The sequence below is a fragment of the Tupaia chinensis genome, unplaced genomic scaffold (assembly GCF_000334495.1).
Source record: "Tupaia chinensis unplaced genomic scaffold, TupChi_1.0 Scaffold149537_1, whole genome shotgun sequence".
Lineage (NCBI taxonomy): Eukaryota > Metazoa > Chordata > Mammalia > Scandentia > Tupaiidae > Tupaia > Tupaia belangeri.
Window position 1 is genome coordinate 206,699 of NW_006209381.1, and position 22,083 is coordinate 228,781.

Here is a 22,083-nt window from a genome sequence, read left to right on the forward strand (position 1 = left end):
TTGAAAAAAAACAAAAAAAGGCTCTCCAACCCTTTTTTTTTTTTTTTTTTTTTTTTTTTTTTTACATTTTCTAGGAAACAAAAAAATAAATGTTTTGAGTTAAGGACACTTGCTGATCTTAAGTCAATACTTGACATACTGTATGAAATGGAAAAGCTTGCAAATTATCCTAAGTCTAATATCTTCCTCATATAATCCACTTTGGAAGATTCTTCTGAAGGAACATAGATAGGGTTTAATTTTTTTAATACAAATGTTAATCTGCTTAACAATCTAAACAACAACAACAAAAAATGAATTTAACTAGATATGCTCCTCAGTTGTGTTTTGTACTAAGTTTTTCAAGGAAAAACACCGTGTCATTTTACGTCCCCTTAGTAACTTCTATAGAAGGGACCTGCATAGGTTGGTCAAAGAAGTGCTTGTATGACTACATATGATTTCAGTGAGAACCAGGTTTCCAAGGCTTGAAAACTGGCTAATTTTCATTTATATCTATTTGTCTACATTTCTCCTACACGTTGATAAATAAGATTCTTCCCAGGCTTTTTTTTTTTAAATTAGAAAATATTATTTAGTCCTATTTTCATATATCTGTACCTGAATATTTTATCAACTTGAAACACAAATTCAGAAAATTGTCAATATTCTCAGAGACTATAAAGCATATAAATAAATATTTTCTTTTACTTTTTCTCTTTCTTTTCTTCTTCAACCTGTGTTTTAAGGCTCAGAGCAGATACTAAGACACATCAAAGAATTGTGTTATAAAAAGTTTTTCAAATATTTGGCCCAAAGTGAAGTTGTTCTGTTGAAGTTATTTAAATATTCCTCTCATCTTCTCAAGCACAACTTCAAAGACATGTTCAAGCCAGTCATCCATTCCAAAAGAAAATTCAATTCAATGAAAAGTAAATAACTTAGGGATCTATAAATGACACTGCAATATATCTTGTTCCGTTTTTAACAGGAAGTCCTTCATGTAAATGTGTGAGTCTTCCAGGATGCATGAAGCTCCAGCCTTTACGTGGGGATTCAATGGAGCAATTGTACCTCAGAAATTTGCAACCTCCTCCCTGCAAGAAGTAAAAACAAATAAATGGCTTAAAAAAATAATAAAATAAACTAAGGCAAAGCTCTTTTCATAATAGCATATTTTCTGAAAAACATTAAAAAAAATAAGAGTTACAATTACCTGAAAATCTTCTCCCACATTGTTAAGTGCAATGTTGATGGTAAATGTAGACGCGTCATGATGAGGGCGAAGAGAACGCTGTCTATCAGGGGAGTATTTGACTACAAAATTCAATAGCGCAAATCCCTGAAGAAACAAAGATTTTCTACATTTTCTGTTCAATAAAAAACAGTACAAAAGCACATTTGTGTAAAAATGGGTAGTAGGCAGGCAGGAGGAGGAGGAGGAGAGCTACCTTTGTATAATAGCCAGCAAAAACCTTCAGCGTAACTGGAGCGATAAACTCGCGGATAAAATGAAGCCATACATTCTCCAGATCAATTTGCTTCATGTGAATATCATCAGTTGGGACATTTTCATAACCACCGGATATACGGCTATCCTAGAAACAGCATTAATGACATGGTAAACTGTCGTTCACGTACAATTCACATTTATATTATCTTTCTATGGTTTTCGTCTACAGCTCATAACAGATGATGAAAATAACCACTGTACCAGGAGGGTTTGCCATCTGCTTTAATTAAGACACTATCAACATAACTTAGATAACGTGGCTTTGCAAATGTTATCAATGATGAATCCACAGATGGCAGGGTCAGTGGGCTCCTTTCCCACTTATGAAATGCGTATGTAAGGTTTAACTATAAAGTAGGGAAAACTGACTTCCTTTAATAAGCCCACTCATCACCCTAAAAAAGTGAGTTGTTTTACCGTGGCCCTGATGAGCACAGACGCACTTACTTGCACCTTGGATTCCCAGTCACTGAAATCGAGCTTTCACTATTGTGTTCAATTCTATTTGTGACACCCAGAGTCTTTGAATGACTGTCTTTCAATTTCTTCCCTCTATTTCAAACTTCCCTCTCCCTAATCAGTTCACTACCTGAATAACGTAAGGGAACAGAGGCAGAAATAACCCAGAATATTTCACTAAAATTTCAAGGTATATTAAAGAGCTATCTTTGGGTTCTCAGAGGAAACATATAAAGCCAATACTAATACTTCCTGCTAATTCTTTGCTACAGATGTAAATGCAAGACTGAATTATACCAAAGGTATTCAAGTAGCTCCCCCCACACCCGTTACTAGGTTTACACACACAAAAATATTTGACAGTCAACCCGATACAGTTTGCCTTAGTATTTTCATCCTCAAAATATAGTAAATAAAAAGTGGTCTTCAAGAAGTGCAACATTACCCAGTAAAAACCTGTGTTACCTAACCATCTCCAGTGTTGAGACACTGACCATTAAATACTATTCAGTGTTAAGCACATGCATAAATGAGAAATAGGTGTCTAGAGAAATTATATGACTTCTTAAATGGTAATCAATTACCTAGTGTCAGAATTAAACTGAAAACAGAGTTCGGGTAGCCTAGGCTAGCCGGTGTATTGAAGTTTAGGACTCTGACATGTATGACCAAAAGGCTATATCCCCCTCTGAATCTGATGCATTTATATTCCTTACCCCACACAAATGCTGTAGTTTGTGTGAAATTATAACTTACATGATGTTTCCCCCCAGACCATTGGCCATAATGCTCCATTTCTTCCACCAATTCATCACAGGCTTTTTCAGAAAATATGGGAAACCAAAACACATCTGGACAAGGCTATAAAACATGGCATCAACATTAGACATGACCATACCTGTGTCTTGCTAAGCCTAAAATAGCTTTCAATATGCGTAAAATAAAATTTCTAAATGAGTCGACAACATGGTGTCATAGTTTAATTGATTGCTTTCTTCTTCACAGGTACATAATAGTGCATTACAGAATTGATGACACTTTCCATTCTCAAATATAAGATACTAGCAATAATGTTTTTTTTAAGTGTCAGAGAGTACATATGCTTGCTAGAGAGAGGCAGAGAAACACACAGACAGAGGAACAGGAAGAAAGCACCCTCAATGGAACATATTCATGCCACTATTCCTTTTCTCCCATTTCTCCATCCTATCAGGATTTGGGGCATGCACACTCATATGACCAAGATGCTTTTCAAGTTGCCAGAATTGATATTTAAACTGTGATCAGCCATGTGGATCCAGTTCCCTTAACCAGCAATAATTTCATACATTAATCTAAAATACAGTTTATTTCATTTTTAGAGAGAGATTTTTCCTACAGGCTGCATGTGCTCACTGGAGAGACCAGAGAGACAGAGAAAGAAGTGAGAAATCACTACCCAGGAGGGATGGCCATACTACAATCCCTTCTCCTCTCAGAATCTTGGGCACACACACACCCACGTGCCCAGCATGAGTTTTAAGCCACCAGGTCTAGGACTTGAACCATGATCAATTGTGGGAGTCCAAAGAAGTACCTATTAAGCAATCTGCTGGTCCCATAGAGTTCATTTTTAAAAAGACCGCACTGAGAAGACTTTTTTCAGAAATGGAGCCCAACTATTTTCAAAGATAAACTTTCACTGACAGAGTCCTAATCTAGAAATCTGTCAACTTGGTGTTTTATTTGTTTGTTTGTTGTTTAGTTTTGGGAAGCTATGGAACCTATAAGTATGCTTTTTATTTAAAAAAAAAAAAAGAAAAAGAAAAGGCAAAAGCACGACAAGCAGATGGCATAAACTCATGCTGGGCACATGTGAGTGCATGCCCAAGATCTGGAAGGAGAATGGAGAAGAAGGGATTGCAACCTGTCCATCCTTCTTGGAAGATTTCTCACTTTCTCTCTTACTGTCTCTGTCTTTCTCTCTCTCCAATAAGCTCACGCACTCTAAGGCAAAAACCTCTTAAAAAAAAGGAAAGTAAAAGTTAGGGGACCAGCTGGTGGAATGGTGGTTAAGGTGCTGGACGCCCACATGACTGACCGTGGTTTGAGACCCAGATTCGCTGAAAATCACGCTGGGTGTGTGTGTGTGTGGGTGTGTGTGTGTGGGTGTGTGTGTGTGGGTGTGTGTGTGTGGGTGTGTGTGTGTGGGTGTGTGTGTGTGTACCCAAAATCCTGAGAGGAGAATGGAGGAGAAGGGATTGCAGCGCGGCCATTCCCCCTTGGAGGGGGTAGTGATTTCTTACTTTCTCCCTCTCTAGTGTCTGTGTCTCTTTGTAAAGTACACAGGCCTGATGGCAAAAATAATAATAATAATAATATAAATAAATAAATAAATAAAAGGCAAAAGCTTACAATTCTCCATGTTCTACAATTTTACAATTATATGATCCTTAAGGCTGTATAATTGGTAATTAAGTCACGTAAATTTTACCTAAAGGATAGTTTCTCTACTTTTACAGCATCTCCTGTTAAAGCAGTACTGTCTCAATATTATTCCTTTCTAGAAACTATAGCAAAAATGCTCTCTACATTATAATAATTATTAATACAAACCTGCTCAACTATATTCTCAGTGAAAATCTTTGGATAATCACGGTTTATATACTTTTCCTTCCAGTCCTATAAAAAAAAAAGTACACATTAAAGTGCATATCCTTTCAAATAAACACCTACTGGAAAATATAAAGTATCTGCACTTTAGAAATTATCTTATCAATTTATAAATAATTATATACACTGGACAAAATAAGAATTTTAAGAAAAAACAGAGTACATGTTATAACATTGGCCTGATCCTTTATCTACTCATAGCACCCAATGAAATACAAAAATTTTATTTATGAAGCTTTATACATCAGTATATTAAAACTTGAGTTATTTTATAGCAAGATTTGCATATTACATTTTATGGATACACACAAAGGCTAGTAAGCACATGTGTATTTAAAAGTGAAAGATAAGGAACAAAATCTTACCAATAAATACTAGTTAAATGTGAGCTCATTAACTAGCCTCTAACTTACATTTTTATGGTGAACTATTTTAAATGATTTAAAATTTCTGCCTTTATTTTCATTTTTAATATGTATCAAAAATGATCGTGGGTTTACAAACACTTATTTCTTTTAGTTACTAATATGAAGGCACAATGTTGCATATTAGAAAATTGTTTCTCTTAAATCTTACTCAGGAAACTGATTCTTCCCTTTGATCAATTTTGGCACTTAAAGCAAACACAAAGATAATCTGAACATTAGCTAAGGAATCTTTTTGTTTGGGTCTAGTGCTGTACTTACATATAGGTATAAAATATGTATGTAGTAAAATGTGCGCAAATTTGTATATCCAGAATGATCTCTCCTTAAATTTTTGTGGGCTACGTAACAAAAATCCTTAATCTCCACACAAAGAAGGAAGCTAGCAGGGAAGACTAAGCCATGGGCTCAAAATAATCCCAATCAAAACATGTTTTACAAATATTTGTTTTAAATACATCTTTGAGACTATATTTAAGAGAGGTTGATCATTTATATCATGATAATTTATATGCATTCTCAGTTTTGTATTTCTGCTGAGAAGTAGCTTAGATAGTTTTGACAAGGAGGAGCAAAAGCTATCTCCTCATTCTTTAATCAATTTAGTTTTACATAGTATATAATCATGGGGTCAGATTTATATTTTATGTTATTATCCCTCCTAATGTGTACTAGTTTTTGATTCAAAAATATGGGAAAAAAAACAGAAGTAAATAAGCATCCTTAACATTTAAGAATCTTTACCCACAGTATTTTTTTCCTTTATATCATTACTGTATTTTTTTTTAAGTGAAAGAAAAAAGTCTCTAAAATTTTACATGAGGGTATCAATATTACTTATTTTAAACCACCGTTAAGTCATGGAGCAAACTAAAACTTTACCAGTGTCTTAGAAATTCTGATAATGGAACAAACACTAAGTATTCTGCTACTGGATATCCCCCATCAGGCATATTGATCAGTCTAATTGAGAAAAAAAAAAAAATAAGGAGCAGCAGCAGCAAAGAAAGTCATGGAATGAAAGCAGTTCCTACTCAATTTTAATATTTTCACTGCGTATTCTCCAAAGACTTGAATTCTTAAACAAATGTCTGCAATTCAGGATATGATTTAGAACACCCTACCAGGAAACTCATATTATACAAGAAATCAAATAATGCTGTTCCTTAAAATACCAAGCAATGTGGTGCCGAAGTAAAATATGTAACTGTACCCTCCACAATTCTATTCCTTTGAAAGAGAAATATGCAGCTAAAATGGAACCAAAGTACTTTTAAAATACCGAAATGTCAAAAGACATTCTTATTCTATTCAACAGAGTACTTAGAGACTGTTAACTTTACTATTCCCAGATTTCAACTATTCCTACAAAATAATTCTACAATTCTCATCAGGTGGACTGAGTTTTTGCAATTTAAAACTTTTATTATTGGCCAGAAAAAAATCATAAATACTGGTGTTACAGAGATAATTATTCAAGAGAGAAATATTCTTTGAATAAATGTGTTAACTAAAGAAAAGAGGTCCCTATGAAACCAACAAACAAAAAGAGCTAATTACTACATGATTTAAATTAAAAAAAAATTCTACTTTAAATGAAAATAGATTCCTCAGTTTAAGATTTTTCTTTATATGCTGAGTGAAATTGTTATGTAATTTTCTCTGGACATCTTTGATGTACATTCACAAAAAAATTAATGAAACGAGAAAATAATATGTTTTCTTAACTAACTTCCTGAATTTCCTCTGAGAACCAAAATGTCATCAGATATGATTTATAAACATTTTCTGAAAATATAATTAAAAATTGGATAGTAACATTTTGTACCTAACACAGGAATGTTGAAAGAAATCAAGGGAGTCAATAATTGCCTTCCCCATACCAAACTATGTCTTTTTTTTGGAGAGAGATTTTTGCTATAGGGCGGCATGCGCTCACCAGACTGGTTGACTTTAAACGCGTGCTGGGCGTGTGTGCGTGTGTGCCCAGCACGCGGTTTAAGTCAACCAGTCTGAGACTTGAACCGTGGTCAACTATGTGGGAGTCCAGTGACCTAACCATTATGCCATCTGCTGGTCCCCCAAGCTATGTTTTAACAAAAGAAGTTCTTGGTAAAATTTAGAACTACTCTATGAATTACAAAATAAAATTAAGTATATCATTTTTGAAAAGTCTCTGACTACATTTTCATATTGTTACCCAGCTGTTTTACATCAATTTAAAATGGCATGAAAATAAGTAAGACATGAAACTCAACATGAGATACATACCACAGGATTTTCGAAAATCTGCCAGAGGTCATTGTTATAATGGGAAATATTGTAATTAGCAGTTGATAATAACCTTCCGAATTCATGCCTATTAGAAATGTACATGAATGTCCCCTATATTTCAAAAAATAATAGTATTAATCTTAGAGGAAATTACAAAAAATATAACTATCAAAATAAATAAATAGGAGATATTAATTTCAACTTTTGTATTTCATTCACAAACATGCATTTTTATTTTTCACATGAAACGTGCATGACTTAAAAGAGATGAAATTGTGATTATGGATTCGAACAACACACAAAACTGATGGGTAGCACTGACACTCAACTGAAAAAAAGAAGAGGAAGAATGAACTGTTTCTGTCCCTTTCTCATTGATCCTAGATGTGGACAGCGGGACAAAACTTCCTGTTTGAAAGCAGAAATAGGTTTGAGACACCAAAGTGCAATGAACTGTACCTTTTTTGGCTTCTTTCCCTTTCAAAAAAAGACAATGTTACATTTTTAAATCAGAATTTAAAATACCAGTATTATTTCATCAGTCATTTTTTTTCCTTTGTTTTAACATTTAAAGATTGGAAACAAAAATTAGTCATGCGTTATAGAGAGAGCTAAAGAAAGTCTCATATCACGTCATCATTGAGGCGAGGTTTTTTGTTTTTTGCTTTTTGGTTTTTGTACCTGTTTTCGTGGTAAAAGAGTTAGTGATTAACAAATTAAAATCAATGAAGAGTACCCAAACCTCATGTCAATGAAGATGTACTTTATAATATTAGTAGCTCTCCTGTCCCTTAAAGCAACACACACACACACACACACATACACACACACACACACACACACACCCTAGAAAAATGAATGAAAGGGACTTTCTCACTCGTCAACCATATCATGTAAATCAGCCCAATGAACGAAGAGTTGACTACCACAAGTCACACAAGATACACCCAGCCATAAACAGATTACTAACCAATGAAAACAAGCCATTTTTCCAAACTAAATGCTAAGAAGACTCTTAAAGAATATTACTGCAAGACAATATACCATAGCCACATTAATTAAATAAACAAAAAAGAAATTAAAATAAATAAAAATAACACCTTTGGGGGGCTGAGCATTTGGATTGTTTCCGGAGTAGGGGAGTCTTTTTCCCTTTGTAAAGTCTAAAATGAAGAGAAGCATTAGGTAAGTCGACCTGCACATCCTCTCTGTCAGGTACTCTGAAATAAACGCAGCAGCTCCGGATCAAAAGCTGACATTCTGAAATGTCTTTCACAGATCACATGCAGAACAAGCAAAGCTTATAGCGCACACAAGGAAACATGTCAGCCCTTTGAGCGCTTTCTTTCCTTTTTTACAGTTTTTCTGGTCAAACATAGATCCAAGCTCATTCCTTAGTAGAACTTACATTAGACACATTTAAGACAAAGGAAGAAAAAAAATGAGTAAGAGAGGCCATTCCAGGATGTGCTGTTGAGTCAAATTAGCCAAACATGAGCACAAAATAAAATTACAGGTACTGAGAATAAAACAATGCACAAAACAAAAACAATGCACATAGGTTGGTGGGAAAAACAAACATAATCAAACACATGCCTTGTTAAAACTGAGGGAAAAAAAATACTTGCCAACTTTTTTGATTTTTCCCCAAATCATGATTGCTTACATATATTTGGAAGTAAAGTAACCCCATGATTTCTTTAAAAAATGATTTTTATAGTCATTTTAAGTCACTGTAATGAAAGTACAGTCAGAGGACAGCAGTATAGCATTACTTTTTTCACAGAGACTACATATATTACATAGCTCTATCCCTCTCCCAGTCTAAGGGCGAGGAATCTCCTTTTAAAGAATGTAAAATTAACAATATAAAAGTACACTAGTTGGAGAAAATGTGGACATTGATTTCAGAGCAAAAGTATATCCTTAGAAGTGCAATGAGAATTTTGTGCAAGCTTCTTCTAATTAATTTTAATTAGAATTTCAAATGGAAGTAAAGACATATTCTTAAATGAGCAGAGCTGATTCGTAACAACTATATTTTTATTATTGAAATGCTGCCGTGGTTAAGTTTATGATTCAACCTGAATGCCAAACCGAACATTCTTTTGAAATGTTTCTACAAATGAATGTTCACGAACTAGCCTCCAAAAGTGCTCCAATGTTTTCAACTCAGAACCAAAAAAATTGGCTAGTACTTACAAATTAGAAAGAAAAGGGGCATCAAAACACAATAACACACCAACTGGTAAAGCAAGGCATCTTAGAAGAACATTCGAGCAAGCTGTCTTTGTAAGTCCTACCATTTCTCTAGCATTTCGGCAAAGAGCCATATCGGGATCCAATTTATCACGAACAAAGTAGTTCCTTTCATTCATCTCTGATCGGAGTGTCTTTCCTTTAATTAGGTACACGTTAGCCATGTACGGGACATTCCATACTCCTCTGAAAGTAAGGGGAAGATATTCCAAAATACCACAATGACCAAAAAGAGTAAGTTTTATTTTGGCATTTTGAAAACTCAATGCTTTGAATGTTTAAATGTTGTACTTGTAAATTATTGAATCAACACATAAATCCCATTTAACGTTATTTGATATATATATCTCAGATTACTTGGTACGCAGTGTATTTTTATGAGGTTTTGGAGACAAATCACAGTCTCTATAAACTTCAGTGTAAAGTAATGTAAATGTAACCTGTTTGACATTTTTAGCTGGAATCTCTCAGTTACTACAGTCAGACTACAGTACTACGTTGTCAAGCATGTGTTCCTGTTTCAGATTAAAGAGTGAGAACAAAAATAATAATACGTAACCAGTGGTGCAGAGGTGCACTACAGGTGGCTTCCTAGAGCTGACTTTTAGTGCCAGGTCCATATTCAGAGATTTCACTTTGGAAACCTGAAATCAACCATGCTAGAAGTATTTACACCATGTACATTGGCAGACACTATAAATCAGAACATCTGCCACCCCTGGGGCTATTGTTAAACCGATTACAAGCACACCTCTGAACATAGCCTGAAATTCTCCTAAATTATGTTCTCTTTAAATTCATTAAGTTATCTCAGATTTTTGGAAGAAAAAGGAGGATATGAAAAAAATGCAGCTGGAAGTACATGCGTATTAGAAAACTCTTTGTCCTTCATTATCTCCACACCTATTCCTTATGCTGAATATGATCCATATCCTAGGACAGCATTAAGGAAAGATTTGCCTGAAGGGCTGTGCCTGTTGTTTACAGAGAACAGAAAGGAAAGATCTTGACCAAGGACATATAGTTGAATATTAAAATAAATATGATATTTTGTCTTCCTAGACCAACCTTAAAGAGAATGCCCTTAAGAAGCATATAGTACATGAGCGGAATTCAAAAATTAACTACTGGTAATATTTCCATCTTTAAGAAAAAAGATACAGGTTATGAATCATTCGTTTATATATCTTTTGAACATAAAGTATATCTTTATATTAGCTTAATGAAAAACCTCTGCCATATTATTTTCCTGACACTTTAGATAACAATGACAGAAAATCACCATATCCAACACAACTCAAAACATGAATTCTCTTTTCTATTTCTGTGACCACTACTTCTGCAGTACTAGCAGACGGTACAGGTAGTTGATCTATAAATCTTTCCAGCAGCAGTGAACGTTTTTGAAACAATAGGCTATTGTGATCATGCTTTTTAACTGCAACAAGACTTTTGATCAGACTTACATTATCCAAATTTAGGCTTTCTATTCCAATGACTATTTTCACAAGGAAAACATCTTTCACCACTCAACCATTCAAAGGCAAAATGTGACTTTTTCCCCAAATTTAAGTGCACATTTTTTTAAGTCATGAGATTACGTTTCTTTTCATTTTCTTTTTTAATTGACCTGATGTGTTCGAGAACTAAAATAAAACACTTAGTGACAGTCACTCTGGTCCATCATCTATGAAGAAAGAATGACATTCTTGCCCTGTTACTTTAGCAAAACTATTTCAATTGTGATTATTTTTGAGTTTAAAAATATCTGGCTCATAGTTGGGTGCCCCATCACTTTGGTTTTTGAGCCAGCTGATGGCATGGTGGTTAAGGCATCTGTGTCTCACATGTGGCTGACTGCACAGTCTAAGTCTCAGACCTGGATCTCATGTGGCTGACTGGAAAGTGCTCTCTCTCGCGCACGCTCTGTGTGTGTGTGTGTGTGTGTATGTGTGTGTGTGTGTGTGTGTATGTGTGTGTCTCTTTCTTTGGCAAATACATATGCCCTCTAGGAAATGAAGTAAATAAATTAATTAATAATTGCCATCATCTCTGAAATAAATATCAATCATGCACACACTCTGTAATGTGTACTCTTTTTAATCTCAAGATTGGTAAAGAAATCTTTTTTTAAATTTTTTTAGTTTAGTTTAGTTCAGTTTTGTTTTCAATAGGGTGCATGCATTCACAGAAGACACCATAGTTGGCACGTGGGGGTTCAGCACCTTAACCACCATGCCACCTGCTGGTCCCAGAACACTATCTTTAACACAGAGCATTAGGTATTTCACACAGAAAGCTCAGGCAATCAGAAATACCAGAAAGTTTCAGTTTTGGCCAATTTATTATTTTTTAATCTATACATTTTAAAAGCTATAAAACAAACCTTAATCATGGCCATTAAACAAATTAGCTGAACTTTATTTCCCTTTCAGACTTTTAAATTGAAGAGTATTCTTCTACTAACCATAAGATCTTTGCAAAGATTTTGTTCCTTTGAACATTTAGAATTCTAAAATGATTATTTTAAATACTGCTTTTCAATTACTATTTATTTCAGGATCCCACCTGGTCTCCTGGTTCTCAAGTTTCCATTAAACGTAAAGAAAATACCATATCTTACAAAGATGGTATTTTTACATTAGAAGATGACATCAAGTAACTTACACTCTATTCCCTTGAACAATATCCACATAGTCTTCAGATCGAGCATAGTATCCATCAGGACTCAAAGCCCCCCAGAAGTTGGACCATAGCTTTCCATGACGTGTTACGAGAGGAGCAATAATCTTTCTAAATAAAGGAAAAGCAACCCATGAATTTACTTATTTTTAAAACACCAAAAACTTAAGTGCTTTGAGAACTGGGATGACAGACAATACAAAGAAGTTCATTTTACATACAGATTGTTAATCCAAAATTAACATAAAAAGAGAAATTTCTTCCCAACATCTTTTCTTAAACAATTAAGTGCACCACTAATATTGTATCATTTTTCTTAAAAAGAAAAAATAACAAAAAGGAAAAAGTCATTTAAAAGGTTCATGTAAATACATAAATTACTTTGAAAAGTTCCTTCCTTACATCCAAGATAGTGAAACTACATTAATTATTTAATTATGCTTAATTCAACTGTTTCAGAAATTCCACTAAGTGAAATAAAATACTTTTAGTTTCACTGGGCATTCAGAACAGGTCCTGGTGCTGTAAGGTAGCCAATAAATAGTTGTTGAATTAAATAAAAAATAGAAAAAAAAGAAAAAGAAAGAATGAAAAGGGGCTGAGACTTCTGTAAATAGGCCAGCTTTCCGAAAATCAAATCCCAAATTATTTTAAAGCATGTTTCCTTTTTTCTTTAAATGGATTTAAAATGAACTGCAGTTACTGTAAGCTAGCCTTGGCAACACTGAATATTTTTCTGGTTACTCAACTATTTTAGAAAACAAAATAGAAGGTAAGGCCATCGTGTTCTATCTCGGGACAGAGGGCCCTTTGAAACAAGCACATGCTACAAACTCAATATGCCGAATTTCTCATTAGGGAAACCTAATTTATAACACCAGCATTCTTCAGAGAGATCACAAAATCTGAGGCTCCCCGAGAATTACCTCTAAAATGCAGTGATATCAAATAATTTTTTTGAAAGATTTTTGCCATCGGGCACATGTGCTTGCTGGAGAAAGACAGCGAGAAGGAAAGTGAGGAATCCCCCCCGGGGGAGTAGCCATGCTGCAATCCCTTTTCCATTCTCCTCCTGAGGTTTTGGGCATGCACGCACAGGTGCCCATGTGCCAGCATGATTTTGAAGTCACCAGATTCAGGATTCAAACAGCAGTCGGCCATGTGAGAGTCCAGCAACTTAACCACCATGCCAACTGCTGGCTCCGCTACTACATAATTTTTAAGAAAAGCTCAACAACTCCTCTGAGTTGAAGTTTAGAGACCAACCATTCTCAAATACAAAAAAATAACCTACTAACCAAAAAAAATTTAAAAAATAAAAACAAAAACTATTTCACAATACACTAATCTTATTCAAACTATCTGGACTCATTCTCTTACATACATAAAAGGAAAATAAAATCAATAAATACACACAAAATAATAATTTTGGTTATCTTCCTGGTACCTATTAAAGTAAAATATTAACCAAAAGAACATGCTTAGTTTTGTTTAGAATATCTACAATATTACAAATAACATTAAAATCTATTTTCATTAATTTATGAAATGGTTATTTTATGGTAATAACTGACAAGATCAAGTATTTAATGAAAAAATTTGTTAATTTATAATAATTACAAGCTACTTCCTTAAAATAATAATTATAAGCTACTCCCTTCAAAGGATTGGAACACAAGACTTAGAAAATCAAAATCTGCTGTCCGTTTTTGAAAATGAAAGCATAAGGACAGCAGCTGGAGGGGGGATGATGAATTTTGTCATATCATTTAAAGAATAAAATTTGAAGCAAAGAAGTAAATAACAGAGATAGGAAGAGGAGAGGGAAAGGGAGGCTGACTAGATGTCGGGAAGCCACATGGCAGAGACAGGACTATGAAATCTTGCTACATTCTTGGTCTATGTAAATATATATTTTTTTTTTTTTTGAAGAGGTTTTTGCTACAGGGCGCATGCGCTCACCAGAAAAACACAGACAGACAGAGAGACAGAAAGTGAGAAATCACCACCCCCAGGGAGGATGGCCACGTAGCAATCCCTTCTCCTCCATTCTCCTCTCGGGATCTTGGGGGCATGCACACACACACGCCAGGTGAGAGTTTGTACGATAAAGTATACGAGAGAAACTGCACCAGATTTCAAAAGCACCTAATAATGAAAAATTCAAGAAAATGTAACATTAAAAAAAGATACAGTTCCATAGGTTCTCTTTTCACCATTAAATGAGTAAAATATAATCCTTCTCATGCTTTTAAAGTTGTTGAACTTTTATTTTTTTTAACTTACTAAGAGGATGGAATTTTTAAATGGCTCACCTTTATTTTTCAATTAAAAATCTAGAATAGACCGAATTACTTTTATGAATATATGCATCAAGTTATTGAGCAGGTGACTTCATATATTATAGTTTTCCTTTTAAGGATGGCACTTGAGGAACAAAGATACAACCATGTCTGCGACCTTCAGAGGTTTTCTTGAAAAGACTCTTCAGCAGCAGGTTGATGCTGGGTTTCCTCATTAAGCTGAAGATTCGCGAAGTCTCCATAATCAAAATGATATCTTTGACTGAGATGACTAAGAAAATGTCTAGTAACGTGGCTAGGATCTCCCCAAGGAAGGGACACCAAAATAGGACATGTCACAGGAGCTGAAGTAGGTGGTTACTATGACAGTGACCCAGTAAGTGCTGTCTGGTAAAATCTGATCCTGTCCAGGGATAAAAAGTGGGATGCACAGAAGAACTTGTCTTCTCTCAGGAAGTTTCTGGGTGTTCACATGTGGATGTTCACTCCTATTACTGCTCCCTGCTGGATCTGGAGCGATCTGGAAGTTGGGAATGCTTGCAGAAACACTGTATTCATGAGTATTTGTAAAGTTGTCTCATGTGATGGAACTTATCTGCTTTGCTAAGCATCTGCAGCCGCCAGAAAACTTCCTCATGATACATCCAAGGTCTAAGGCCCGTTCAAGACATGCATTTCTCTCTTATAGTCACATTTCCACCACACAAGGGACAAGGTACTCAGCTTTCTCTCATGGCAGTCAGGAAATACGTGCTGTCAGGCTGTGTCTGCCTGTGTCAGGCACCTCCGGACAGACCAGGCAGGAGAAATCGCCTTTGGTGTAAGGCGTGGTCCCGCAGAGCTCCTGTGCCATGGCGGGGGTGGTGGAACAAGGGGATGGCTCCGGGGGTGGCGTTGGCGATGGCACCCGGCTAGATTCCGTTTCCAGGCACTGGTCTCCTTCTGACTCAGGCTCCAGCCTGTCCACAGCACCCCGACTCCTCTACTGACGGGGGTCGTCGCTCAGAAGCCCCCAGCGGTGCTGTGGACGGAGCTGCTTCTCCGACGCCTGTTGGTGCAGAGGGGGTCCGAGCTGTCCTTGGGCTTTTGGCAGAGTCACTGCCTCCTTCGGGCGTCCAGGCCCCGCGGCAAATAGAGCAAGTGCTCATGGGCCAGAGGGGGCCCGGAGATAGGCTCAAGGTGCACCCGGGTCCTACCGCCCAGCCAGGAACCCTCTCCCTCCACCACTGCGCCACTGCGCCACCTGCAGTCTGCCTGGCTGTGGTCACCGAACTCCAGAGGGTCACAACTTGAGTGTTACTGATGACAGGGAACAGGGTGCCAGATGGCAGCTGCTTTCCTTATGAGGGAATCTTATCTTTCAGACAGTATAAACATTAGATTAATATTAATTTGGATACATGTTAAAAACACAGGAAGAATTTGTGAAATAGTTCATTAAGAGAATAGCAAGTACCTACCAAAGTGTCATAAAATAAAAGCATCTAATTATTATCGAAAGTATATATTCGTTGCACATTATTGCATTTGAATCAAGAGGAAATTAACAATGCAAAGTCAGGAATAACATTACTGAATTCCAGTCGCTTTTTAAAGAGTTACGAATTACACTCTTATCTTTAGGGTTGCCCAACTCCTTTTCTTTGCCAAATGATCAAACCTTATTCATATGCTTTGAAAAGGAACCTGCAATGTGCAGTTAATGACCTTGAAAATTTAAGTATCTATAGAAGTTAGACAGTGGGGCCGAATGCCTTTTCCCATTTTAATTCAGTGAAATGAAAACAGGCATTGCCCTATGATAATTCATTTCACAGTAAATAAAACTGTATATCTGACTGTGAAATGATCTGTAATTCTGAAATTGCAGAATCTAAGAACTACAACTCTCTAGGCAATGACTTTTAGGACAGAAGCTTTATAAGTGCTATTCTGTAAATACAGACAGTGAATATAGACAGTGGCACAGAGGTAATGTGCTATCCCAGTGACGCTAGATCCCATAAGGTCAGCTTCAGCTGACACACGCCAGGTTCGCCAGGAGTGCCCAAGATCCCGAGAGCTGGAGGACTGGAGGGAGGGGATTGCAATGGGACCAGACCTTGTGGAGTGTGTTCACCCCTCACTCTCTCTCATTCTCATATGCATGCACAGATGCTCTATCATGAATAAAGAAATAATAAAGAATAAAATTAAATAATAAAATTAAAATATAAAAAATATAAATAAAATAAAATAAAATTTAAAATCTCTACAGAGAATAAAACAATTCTAAATTTATTAGTATCAGGTATATCATAATGTCACCTAGCTTTAAATAGGCCAGATATGGGTGAAGAACTCATTTTTTTTTGTTTGTTTTTATTTATTTACTTATTTTAATTTGACCAGAGAGGGATAGAGAGAGAGAAAAAGAAACAAAAAGGGAAAAAGCAAGCTGCCATGTCCAGGACTTGAACCATGGTCGGCCATGTGGGAAGCCAGTGCCCTTAACCACCATGCCACCTGCCGGCCCCCGAACTTCTCATTTGTGATTGTAATATTAACTACTCTATCACTCAGTTGTTTTCTAAAAGTAGTTAACTAGTTTTGAAACCTTACAGAGTCTAGAGAATAATATGAGTTTTCTCAATTTTCTAAACACAGGGTGTACTTACAGTTTTATACATAGCTATGGAAAATTACCATTTTAATAATAAACTGGCATTGAATCATATATGGTACCTGTTTTGTTCAATCAAAATTTTTAAAGTCTTTGGATTTGTCAAGACAACATCTGCATCCACACTGAAGTAATAATCACATTTTTCATCCTGACGGCAAAAATCCCTAACATTGAAAAAGAAAAGGAAATACGAATTAGATCCAATAAATATCTGCTGGTTGAAAAATGTTAATGTAAAACTTAAGTGTAAAATAAAGTCTAACATACTTTCCAATCAAAACAATGGGCCACTATTCAAAAGGGTAATTATTATCTTAAATTTCAAAATAGTCAATTTTTCACTACATGTTTCTAGGTAGATAAACACTAAAATTTTAGGCCAAGTAAAATATGTTTTCAAGTCATTAAATATTTTAAGGCATGAAATAGCCCGTCCAAATGGCAATTTGTAATTTAGTTTCTCATCCTTTTTGAAAGGGAAAAATTATTTAACCCCGCGTATTTATCCACAACTCTTTTTACAAATCACAATGTTTTCAGCACACACATACATACAATGCAAAATCTTGGACATTCGACAGTTCAATTTAGGTGAATCCTAGAGATGCAAACGTCTGACTCTTTATGTATTAATACTTTCAAAACTTGATTTGCGTGAAATTCTTTCCACGATAGTTATTCCTTTGCCTTCTTGACCGAGAGATAACGACTATGATGTCTGCTTTTCTTGGTAGTCTTTAGCATTATTATCAGAAATACCGAAGAATGAAACACTCAGGATAGCAGGGTAAGAGAAATGCTTCCACATATAATAGCTTTTGCATTTGGGGTTCTCTCTTCCCCGGTTTTGAGCTCCCTCCCTCTCTGCTGTCCCAGTTATCAATTTCTGCTGTTCTCTGTGTGTTTTCTCCACACCACAGTTGTTTCTAAAGAACTGCCAAACCAGATACTAGACAGGGAAACTGGTTACAGCTGTGCAACAAATTAGAGAAAAGTTTTGTGGACCCAAGGGATTATCCAATGAATAAATTATGGAACCATTAAAAATAACATCTGTTTGGTTTGTCGGAGGCCTGCTTTCCGGCCTATCCCTGCATTCCTATTCCAGGAACAATCTGTCAATTTGAGTCTTGAGCTCCTACAGCACAAGGCGTTAGGGTTAGCAGTACACAAGAATATCTCCTGTGGGAAGGCATCTTGTTTCACCTTTTCTACGGGCAGCTCTTAACACACTGCCTGGCATGTTCGATTAACACACTGAGTAACGATTGCTTTTACTAGGACCAGAGTTATATTCCTGTCAGAAGTATTTGAGGGGCTCAACAAAGGACCTAAAACATAAATTAAAGTCACTGCTAACAGCAGTCCTACTATACATCTATCTGTGTATTTAAAAAAAAATTAAATCTAAAGTTCAGTTCATAGCTTGATTAAATATGATACCTCCTAGCGATTAAGAAACATGTAGGTAATGTCCATGGTTCTTTACATGTAAAAAATACATACAAACACAGAAATAGTCTTAACGGTAGAGCTCTTGCTATTCAGTGTGTACACACGCACACACACACACACACACACACACCACAATTAAGACATGCAAGTAAGCATACTAATTTTGAAAATGTTTTCTTCTTAAAGTTCCTTTAGTAGAGTAATATAATTAATTAAATTTAAATGTATTATCACATACATTCCCATGTTTCTGGCTTCAGCTTGTCTTAGATTTTCTTCTGGTCCTACTATTTTTATAGTACTGATTTCATGTTTGGCTTTATCAAAAAATACCTTGATGTCCTTTTCATGATAAACTTCCTGTAACATATTTTAGAAATCAAAAATTAAAGAAGAAATACAACCATAAGATGACTGAAGTATTTATATGTAGAGTGCTTCACATGCAAAGTAGTGCATTCCACAATTCACCTATTAATCCAATTACAAACAAAATAATAACCACATTAAATAGGCTATAGTTTAATATCACATGTCACATGAAAAATCCAAAATATATACATAGAATATTCCTTAAAAAGAACATACTACAAAAACATTTTAATATATCTTCCTAGACAGGTCTTTTCATAAATATTTAAATCTTACTGCTCACTGTATAAGTATTTAAATCCTAGGTGCTATAAAATGTTTCTAACTCAAAGAAAAAATAATGGCTTCTAGCCTGAGGATCTTAGACATGTGTTGTAATATATCCAGAAAAATTGTTTATTAAACCTAATAGACAATCTGAGATTTAAATAAAAACAAGTACATTTTATAAAATAAAAAAAATTTAACTTTTGCTATTGGTTGCATGAGCTCATGGGAGAGAGAGATAAGTGAGAAATCGCCCTTCAGGGGGATGGCCAGGACACAATCCCTTCTCCTCCATTCTCCTTTTGGGACATGTATGCATGCCCAGAATGTTTTTAAGCCTCCAAGTCTGAGACTTGAACCACACAGTCAGCCAAGTGGGATCCGGTCACCCTAACCACCTTGTCGCCTGTCTGCCCCACATAGAGATAATTTTAAGAAGAGAAAAACTCTTTCAAGCCATTTAAGGTTATATGAAAACAGGAATATATAAATAAAAGGGCCAATATAAAATAATAAAACACTTTAAGTGCATATATTATGACACATTTCACAAAGCAAATGCTCAGTTCTTTACCCTTTAAAGCGTACTTAAACTGGTTTCCTGCAAATGTAAAATATTCTCTGAAAAACGGTGAATGATTGGGACCAGCAGATGGAGTAATGGCTATATTGCTGGCCTCCCATATAGTCAACCATGGTTTGAGTCCTGGACCCAAAGGCTTCAAATTCATGTCGGATGTGCATGTACGTGTGCCCAAGATCCCAAGAGGAGAATGGGAGAGAAAGAGTGCATAGTGGCCATCCCCTCTGGGAGGTGATTTCTCACTTTCTGTCTGTCTATCTCTGTCTTTCTATTAAGTACATGCACCCTAAAGCAAAAATCTCTCTCTTAAAAAAAGAAAGGTGAATGATTAGCTTAGACGTACCATGGGGAAAAAAGAACAATATAAACAGAAGGTATAAAAACCCAAGAGAGTGAGACCAGTAGTTGGCGTAATGGCTATATCACTGGACTCTCACGTAGTCAACCATGGTTCGAGTCCCAGACCTGGTGACTTAAAACTCACGTACTGGTGTGCATGCCCAAGATCCCGAGAGGAGAATGGAGGAGAAGGGATTGCAGCGTGGCCATTCTGCCTGGAGGGTGATTTTTCACTTTCTGTCTCTCTGTCTCTCTCTGTCTTTCTGGTGAGCACATGCGCTCTATAGCAAAAAAACTCTCCAAAAAAAAAAAAAAGCCCAAGAGAGAAAATGGCATATTTCACAGCTACAGTTCCCAAATCCACAGAGCTAACCAACTGAAGATTGAAAATATTATTAAAAAAAGAAACCAATTCAAAATAAATAAAAATGTAAAATTTTAAAAATACGGTATAACTATTTATATAGCATTTACACTGAATTAGGTATTTTCAGTAATCAAGACATGACAAGTTATATAAGAGCATATGTGTAGATTACACGGAAATACTGTGCCATTTTGTATACCTCACAGTAAGCGTCTGTAGAGTTTATCTGCAGGGATCCTGAAACCATATCATAAGACAACAGTATTGAGTTTTTTAGATGATGCTAACTACCAATTTTTAATAGGAAAGAAAAAAGAAATGGTAAAATATTGAGCAGAAGTTTAATTTTAGGTTACATGTGGGAGGTGTGTGGGAGGCTCAAATATTTTTAAAGGAAATGACAGTACCACAATCCTGTGGGGAAGAGCATACTATTGTGTGATTAATCAAAACAATATCCAGAGGCTGTTTAAAGTTGTAATATTATGGTATTACACAAAGCTGCCAACAATTGAATGACCAGTTCTATAGCAGAAAGTACTGGAACTGATCCAAAAACAGAAGAAGATAAGGCCCTTGGACATTCTGTATGTCGAAGGCCCTTGAGCCACATGAAAATGGTGACTCTTCAGCCATTTTTTTCTTCCCCCTTCTTATTTTTTAGTTTGCTACAAGGTGTGTGCACTTGCTAGAGAAAGACAGAGAGAGACAGAGACAGCAAGAGAGGAAGTGAGAAATCATTGCCCAGGGGGATGGCCATGCCATAATCCATTCTCCTCTCTTCTCCCCTGGGGCTTTGGACATGCACACACATGCACCAGGTGTTTTTCAAGCCACAGGGCCCAGGACTCAAATTACACAATCAGCCATGTGGGGATCCAGCTGCCATAACCTCCACGTCACCTACTGGCCCCCTCAGTCTTTTTTTAATCTACAAATATTGGAAGTTTTACATGGCTCATCTCAATATTCTGATGCTACTTGCCAGACTCTCCAATTCTTAAATCCTAAAATGTCAGGTCAGCTGTTCCACTAAAAATCCTCCACTGAATTTGATCCAATGAATTTTTCTAGACAAAGTAACAAATAGCTTCCAAAAGATCAACAATAGTTTTCATGTAAAATATTTACTTCTCAACCACTTACTTTGTTATGAATAAAGAGTTTAAGAGCTTCTTTTGGGTAATCCAGTGTCAAAAGTGTGTCCAGAAATCGAGGTAGAAAAGGCGTTGGTTGCTCAATGAAAACACCTATGGTCACACTTGGATAGACCTTTGTTTCAAAGCACACACAAAAATAAGTGTTTGTTAGTATGGTTTCATTTTAAATTGTATTCAAATTATAGCCACTTTACCATAACAAATACTATGACCTCAGTACAACCTAATCTGCTAAACTGAGATGGCCTTACAGCAGATCTTTCACACTTAGAATAAATTTTCTTTCCTTTTTTTTTTTTTTTTTTTTTTTTTAGGGGGGGGTTTTTTTT

The 22,083-nt window shown here is 35.8% G+C and overlaps 1 protein-coding gene and 1 pseudogene across 2 annotated transcripts in view; both read right to left on the bottom strand.

Moving 5' to 3' along the window:
* Positions 1–63: 63 nt before the first annotated feature.
* The window catches only part of PLOD2 (procollagen-lysine,2-oxoglutarate 5-dioxygenase 2), a 121,220-nt gene continuing 99,200 nt past the window's right edge, over positions 64–22,083 (bottom strand). Inside the window, exons 13-20 of one of the 2 annotated variants that reach the window (XM_006171407.3) lie at positions 9,606–9,747; positions 8,403–8,465; positions 7,300–7,413; positions 4,547–4,612; positions 2,708–2,812; positions 1,431–1,577; positions 1,196–1,321; positions 64–1,076 (exon numbers count right to left, since the gene is read on the bottom strand). In XM_006171407.3, coding sequence (XP_006171469.1) covers positions 921–1,076; positions 1,196–1,321; positions 1,431–1,577; positions 2,708–2,812; positions 4,547–4,612; positions 7,300–7,413; positions 8,403–8,465; positions 9,606–9,747 — 919 coding nt within the window. In that variant the 3' untranslated portion in view covers positions 64–920. The remainder of the gene's footprint in view (positions 1,077–1,195; positions 1,322–1,430; positions 1,578–2,707; positions 2,813–4,546; positions 4,613–7,299; positions 7,414–8,402; positions 8,466–9,605; positions 9,748–22,083) is intronic. The other variant, XM_006171408.3, reaches the window with a different exon arrangement.
* Positions 14,294–16,630, bottom strand: LOC106734185 (E3 ubiquitin-protein ligase RNF138 pseudogene; annotated as a pseudogene).